The 6929-nt window shown below is 34.4% G+C and overlaps 2 protein-coding genes across 3 annotated transcripts; both read left to right on the top strand.

The window, feature by feature from the left end:
• Positions 1–1613, top strand: LOC107999746 (uncharacterized). The gene is made up of 3 exons (XM_062086769.1): positions 1–1116; positions 1182–1325; positions 1474–1613. Exons 1-3 carry the CDS (start codon positions 686–688, stop codon positions 1601–1603), a joined length of 705 nt encoding a protein of 234 aa, XP_061942753.1. The 5' UTR covers positions 1–685; the 3' UTR covers positions 1604–1613.
• Positions 1614–1832: 219 nt separating this feature from the next.
• On the top strand, positions 1833–6913 carry LOC107999792 (P protein-like). Of its 2 annotated transcripts, none has more exons than XM_017059818.3 (18): positions 1833–1950; positions 2026–2143; positions 2419–2575; positions 2726–2794; positions 2854–2974; positions 3036–3108; positions 3181–3368; positions 3450–3556; positions 3633–3792; positions 3863–3934; positions 4013–4144; positions 4309–4563; positions 4769–4903; positions 4966–5160; positions 5240–5473; positions 5543–5801; positions 5956–6049; positions 6575–6913. In XM_017059818.3, exons 2-18 carry the CDS (start codon positions 2059–2061, stop codon positions 6660–6662), a joined length of 2424 nt encoding a protein of 807 aa, XP_016915307.2. In that variant the 5' UTR covers positions 1833–1950; positions 2026–2058; the 3' UTR covers positions 6663–6913. The 2 variants fall into 2 exon arrangements, with proteins under 2 accessions (XP_016915307.2, XP_016915306.2); XM_017059817.3 differs by having other exon boundaries at positions 5932–6049; positions 6575–6722.
• Positions 6914–6929: the final 16 nt, after the last annotated feature.

Here is a 6929-nt window from a genome sequence, read left to right as displayed (position 1 = left end):
ATTCATCGAGCATAAGATTTAGCAATTACTTTAAAACCGAAGAAGCAGAGATTCTTGCCGTGACAAGCGTTGAACAATTGCTCCGCCAAATCGTTTACTTTCCCTATGTGCGATCTCTGTGCCGGGCATATATATGCACTACCTGCGGTAACCTAACTTTTATCGATAAAAATCTCTTTTTATTGATTTTTTTCACGTAAAAAAACGAAAGGAAAACGTTTCCTCGGGTAAAATTGTTTCGAACAGCTATGCGAAATCTCAACGATATCTCGGCGCTTTGGTTCTTCGTCATGTTGTACGGCGCATCAGGTTTCTCCAACCGATTGAGGATCATGATAGGCGACAATAACCAATATTTCGTACAAGTATTCGCGCGCAGAGAAGTATTCACAATTAAAGAAATTATTTAATTAATTGAACTTGCATCGCATTGCAGGGTGGCATGTCTAAAATCACGCATACACTGTTGAAACATATTTTACAAGAGGAAGGCGAAATAAAATACATCGAACCAGTTAGCAAGATCATGTTCAACGATGTTCGAGCTTACGTGTTCACGGAAAAGCAATATTTCAGGTATTATCAATACATCGTGGATATATTTTCGTTTGATATACGATAGAAGTTACGATAGGAAAAGAAGTTTCGCAGATGCCAATTAGCAGTTATAGCGATACCGCCTTCGATGATGGACAATATAACTATCGAGCCATCGATGGCATATACGAAGGCATTGTACGCGCCGGCTGAGAACGTATTTTTCAACGTAACGTACAAGAAACCGTTTTGGGCCGATAATTCCATAAAAGATATCATAACCACGTGGGACCTCGACAACAATTTAAACTTCGTCCACGACACGTCGCACGAGCACAGCAGTAAAGTTGTCCTGGCTGGATTTCTCGCTGAATCTCACTTCACTCAGACGCGAAAGAAATGCCTGTTCACTACGCTCAACGATTGTTACGAGTCCACAAATGCTTCCAATTATTTACGGTACAAAGAATACGATCCTTCCTTGGCCAACGATCGAGTGACAACATTCGGTTGCCCGATGAGCACGCTGAGGCCAACCTCGTTCGATGATCACCTGCACAAAGAGGGATCTTACGAGAGGTGAGCGTTCAAAATTGCACGTATTTTTGACGCGTGTCGCTTAACGATTCCAACTCCTTCCAAAGGATTTTATTTACCTCGAGCGAATACGCTAAGAATTGGCCCGGCACTGTAGACGGCGCGATCCAAGCGGGTGAAAGAACAGCTTTCGAGGTTTTACTGCGTCTTAGACCGCAAGTACTCTCTTTCCGCGATATGACTACTCTAGGGTAAATACTCGAGGCTTGCACAAGTAACGATATTAACAAATTAAATTACCATATAATAAAATTAGTATAATAAAATTCTGTCTCTCTGTTTTTTTAATCTTTTCCCTTTTCTTTTCTTTTTTTTTTCCTTTTTTTTTTTTCTTTCCAGCGAGATGATTAACGCGAAAACAATGACAAGACATCGGACTTATTCCTGGAAAATATACACCGTACAATACCTTGGGTTAATACTTCATGTTGCTATTTTCTTATCATTTTTAAGAGTGGCTTACGACTGAAATATAACACTCAACGTTAATTATTATGTTGTAAGAGAGAGAGTTTTAAATTTGATATATAATAAAATCAAAGTTTCACGGACGATTGGCCGAAATCGATTTCAAGAATTATTTTTTTGCGATATTAAAAAATTCGTTTAAATTTGAAAATTTAACTATATAAGAAATCTCATACGGAGATGGAATTTTGATGAGCGCTTGCTAAACAGAAACACACGTCATAAATATACATATAAACGTTAAATGTGACCCCTAACGAGAAAACGATAGCTAGTATCGTGGATATCAAACAGTTCCATGCTCTTCCTCCTTCCGTCAACATCTCGGATTCAAACTACGACTACAACGTATCGTATCCCGAATGAACATTTATTAATTACGTATCGTGTGAAAAACAAACTAATCTATCCTGATCTATTTAGTGATTAGGATACGTACACACGTAACCATCGAAAATGTTCGATGACACGAGCGAGGACGAAACGGGATTGCAGACGCCAGTGGTGTTGAGGAAAGGATCACGGTGCAGTCGTGGTTCAGGTAATTACATTCGATATTTGTCTATTATTTTTCTCTGTGATTGATTAAAAATGGCCCTTCACCTTTATCATTTTATTATCGTTAATTATTAAAGAAATATATATATGTATATATGTATGTATGTATGTAACAATGTAATATATATATATATTTAATCGAATCTTTGTTTTTCTTTTTTTTTCGAGTCACTGTATATATAATTTAATTTTCACGAGTTCATGGCCAGTAATATACTTTATGAGTCTTTTGCTTGACATTTATTCGATACGATATAGTAACTCCATCATCTATCACGAGTTCAATAATACTCGGCCAAATCCCAGAAGAGGTGCTCCGTGTTTGGAGTCAACTACCAGAGGCGATACGTTTGGATCCTAGTTTGGCAGTTTTTCAAAGAGAATACGATCGAGTCCATCACACCGTGGGAGGAAGGTCCGTACTTCTTAATGTCTTCTCTGTAAACAGTATATAACGTGGAAAATTTGATGTCACATAATACACGTCATTTCGTATTTACAATATAAAATCGGGCGATAATTTATTCCTGTAAGTGGTCCAATTATTTCGAATAATTTTTAACAGAGTCATAGATGGAGCAAAGAAAGACTGTCTGGTAGTAAATATGTCCCTCGAGAAACCATTGCCGTTGAGGTAAGGTTTTTTTTTTTCCCCTCCTCTGATATTTGAGATAAATTATAAAATTGATTTAGATTGAAAAATAAGGAAAACGATGAGGATCTCAATATACAAGAGGCTCAAGAGACGAAACAGAAGCCTTTTTACCGATATGCCAAGCTGACTATATTGTGTCTCTGTTGGTTAATATTCAGCGTAAGTTTATTCTCCGATAAATTGAGTTAAATTTGTATTTATTCTATTTCTTGTGTTTCAGTTAATATTGGTAATTAAAAGCGAGAAGATCGAATCGTTGCATCAAATCTCAATACCCAGTGGACAGATAAAAAGTAAAAGTCCTTCGACCTTTTCGATGCCACAAATAAGAATAATTTAATTGAATCGTTAAATTCATCTTTCAGGTTATAAAATGTACGGTGAAATTCCTAGGAAATATATCAGTATAATGCTGGAAGGATCGTTACTTCCTCCTGTAAAACCAATAGAATACGCAAATATATCGGATAGGTATTTAATGATATGGTTGGAATTATTGTTCAACGAGGATAATAAGACTAATCAATTTTTCAACGGATATGAAGAAATTAAGGTATCAATCGCGTAATACATTAAGAAGAGATTTCTTGGACTAATATTTACATATAAAAATTAATCCATCACGTTAATGTAGAATATAAGTGATATATGGGTTTTACCCATACTTCCTGAAAATCTGATGGACATTTTTCCTGGACAAAGGCATCAGAAGATATTTAATTTAAAAAATATGGATAAGAAGTAGGCGCAAAAATGTTTAACGATCGAATTTTCACATATATCTTTCTTCGAAAAATTCTATTATTTTATTTTACAGCGCGTTAGAGTATGGAGAGATATCGATCAAATTGAAAACTAATCTAGAATCGAGTTTTGCCATTTCCATCAGTTATGACTTATCACCTATAGACAAAGACGATGGGATAGTTTATGCTGCGTTAATTTTATTGGGATTATATGTACTTATAATATTCGAGGTAATTTGTGGGTAATAATTTACAGTTTCCATCTTTTGTCCTTTTATAATTTTAATTCATTATTACATAGATCGTACATAGAACTTTAGCAGCCATGCTAGCTTCGACTATGTCTATCGCGATATTGGCAACTTTAAACGAGGTGATAAAATCTTCTTAAAAAAAGATCCGTGAAATTTCTCTGAATACTTTTAAACTCATATATAAAATCATCTTCCAGAGGCCAACTATGAATGAACTGATATCTTGGATAGACGTCGACACGTTGTTATTATTATTCTCGATGATGATACTTGTTGCCGTGATCGCCGAAACGGGTATATTCGACTGGTTAGCAGTTTACGCTTACAAGGTAATTTAATTTCTAAATGAACATTTTTAACGTTTTAAATTATAAAAAAAATTTTTGTCACGCGGAAAAGTTCAACTAAATATGTTATTAAGTAAAACTTTCACGATAATTATAAAAATTAAACAATATAATATCCTCCATTTCTCTCGTCCAATTTTCTTTAGATCACTGGTGGAAAGTTATGGCCGCTCGTAGGCACACTGTGTTTCTTTACAACGTTAATTTCATCATTCCTAGATAACGTTACGACAGTATTGTTAATGACACCGGTGACCATCCGATTATGCGAAGTAATGGAAATAAATCCTGTGCCAATATTGACAGCGATGGTGGTTTATTCTAATATCGGGGGTGCTATGACGCCAATAGGCGATCCACCCAACGTAATTATTACATCGAATCACGATGTTATCAATAATGTAAGGGACTACTTCGAGTATTGATTTCTACAAATATTTCATTAAGGATTAAATTAAATCGGTATAACGTATTACCGTAAAATAAAAACGTTTAATTTAATTTAACGATATTATCATTTAATCGTTAACACTCCTTAATCCATTATTAATATACATACCTTATGTATTACATGCTACTTTATCATTATCGTTCGTTGTTATTTAGGGCATCGATTTCAGTACATTCACGATACACATGAGCATAGGCGTAATATTGGTAGTGATCGTGGTTTACGCTCAACTGCGATTCGTCTTTCGAGATATGGCTGCTCTTAAATTCGCCGAACCCCCCGATGTGCAGGTATATCTTTCTTTGTAATCGTTTATTTCGACAAAAAAAATTACTTGAATCTTTCGTTTCAGGAATTAAGGCATGAAATTGCCATTTGGCAAAGGGCCGCGGCAAGTTTGTCGAGTTATAGTAAAGATGAAAATTTAGTGAGAGAAACTTTGTTGAAAAAAGTTCAACGATTGCTCTCCCAGTTAAAAAAGAAGCTAATGACAGGCAGCGAGACACTTGAGAGGTATAAAACTACGCTTGAGGAGCTTCAGGAAAAGGTAAAATATTAAATATATATATATATATTTATTTATTATCGTATCTTAACTATCGTATTCGATTTTTATTTTATCACAGTATCCTATTCGGGACAAATGGTTGTTGGTAAAATCCGGATTTACGTTAATCTTCGTGATCACGTTATTCTTCGTGCACAGTGTGCCGAATCTGCATTTATCGTTAGGCTGGACCGCTCTGTTAGGTGTTCTCTTATTGTTGATTTTAGCGGATAGCGAAGATTTGGATGGTCTGATGGCGCGCGTGGAGTGGAGCACTTTATTATTCTTCGCGTCTTTATTCGTTCTTATGGAGGTAGAAGGAAAACATGCGGTAAATAATAAATAAAATCTCGATTGATTAATCTCGTTTCGTGATTTTCAGGCTTTATCACGATTGGGTTTGATCGCTTGGATAGGAAAGCAAACGGAAAAGATAATTCTATCCGTGAACGAGGAGTCACGATTGGCAGTGGCTATATTGCTGTTGCTTTGGGTGTCGGCATTCGCAAGCACGTTCGTGGACAACGTGCCTCTTTCAACTATGATGATAAGGATCGTCACTACTTTGGCGCAAAACAATGAATTAAAATTGCCCCTACAACCATTGGTCTGGGCATTAGCTTTTGGCGCCTGTATGGGAGGTAATGAAACTTGACAGATAATTCGGATATTTCATTTGACAAATATTTATACGAATAATGTGTGCTATATGTTTTCTCGTGCAAAGGTGAGGGTTTGATTGAAAGGCCAATTTTAATGTGATTTATTTAGTTGAATGGATAGGAATATTTGCAGGAAATGGAACTTTGATTGGAGCTACTGCTAATGTAGTTTGCGCAGGAGTTGCGGAACAACATGGATACAAATTTTCTTTTATTCAATTTTTCAAGTAAGTGATTATTTTAAGGAATATGATCGAGGAAGGTCAGAAATTATAAAAAATTTTCGTACACAGTATTTTTTGTATTTTTTTATTCAGGGCATATACAAAATAATAAATTAATAATTGATACAATAGGTATACATTTTGATTATACATTATCGTATTTGTATTTACATTGATCAGTTAAAGTTTGTATTTACATTGATATTTAACGATACTTAATTAAAATTATTTTATCTTATTGATTAAATATCGTAGCATGAATTCAAATAATTTCTAAAAATCTAAACCTTTATGTGTATTTCCATTTACGCGAGGCAATAATAAATCGTATGATTATATGAAATAACTTCTAACTAATCTAATATTGTATCGAATAGCTCGATATATCGAGTGAAATTTCGAATTCAAATCGAATAATAAATCGCGAATAAATTAAGCTTATTTTCACAAGAGCTTGTCGCTAATTCATTCTTCGCGTAATAATAATTTAATTAATTCGACAAATAATTTTCAATGCGTTCGTTTCAGAGTGGGCTTTCCAATTATGCTGACAAGTGCTATGACAATAACCATGTACTTAATGATCGCTCACGTTATTTTCCATTGGAACGGATAATGTAATTATAACGACCTGTGTTTAACATTCTTAAAATAAAATAAAAATATCGGAAAAAAATATATAAAAATTATTCGAATCAAATTTGTCTGTTTGGATTCTTTTGTAATATTGATTAATACATGATTGTTACATTGCAATGTAACGCAACACTGTATAGATTTACTTCGATAAATTGTTTTAATAATCTGGTTATATGAATTTTTCATATAATTCCTCTAATTACGAGAATTGCATTACGTTAAGTTTTATTCGTGTGTTTATTTT

This window comes from Apis cerana, linkage group LG16 (genome assembly GCF_029169275.1).
Source record: "Apis cerana isolate GH-2021 linkage group LG16, AcerK_1.0, whole genome shotgun sequence".
NCBI lineage: Eukaryota > Metazoa > Arthropoda > Insecta > Hymenoptera > Apidae > Apis > Apis cerana.
This window is presented reverse-complemented; position numbering and strand designations above follow the sequence as displayed.

Coding starts and splice junctions, on each gene's coding strand:
- LOC107999746 (XM_062086769.1), top strand. CDS start 686: ATGATGGACAATATAACTATCGAGCCATCGATGGCATATACGAAGGCA. Junction 1,117..1,181: donor AAAGAGGGATCTTACGAGAG/GTGAGCGTTCAA, acceptor CTCCTTCCAAAG/GATTTTATTTACCTCGAGCG. Junction 1,326..1,473: donor CGCGATATGACTACTCTAGG/GTAAATACTCGA, acceptor TTTTCTTTCCAG/CGAGATGATTAACGCGAAAA.
- LOC107999792 (XM_017059817.3), top strand. CDS start 2,059: ATGTTCGATGACACGAGCGAGGACGAAACGGGATTGCAGACGCCAGTG. Junction 4,564..4,768: donor ATCACGATGTTATCAATAAT/GTAAGGGACTAC, acceptor GTTGTTATTTAG/GGCATCGATTTCAGTACATT. Junction 4,904..4,965: donor CCGAACCCCCCGATGTGCAG/GTATATCTTTCT, acceptor CTTTCGTTTCAG/GAATTAAGGCATGAAATTGC.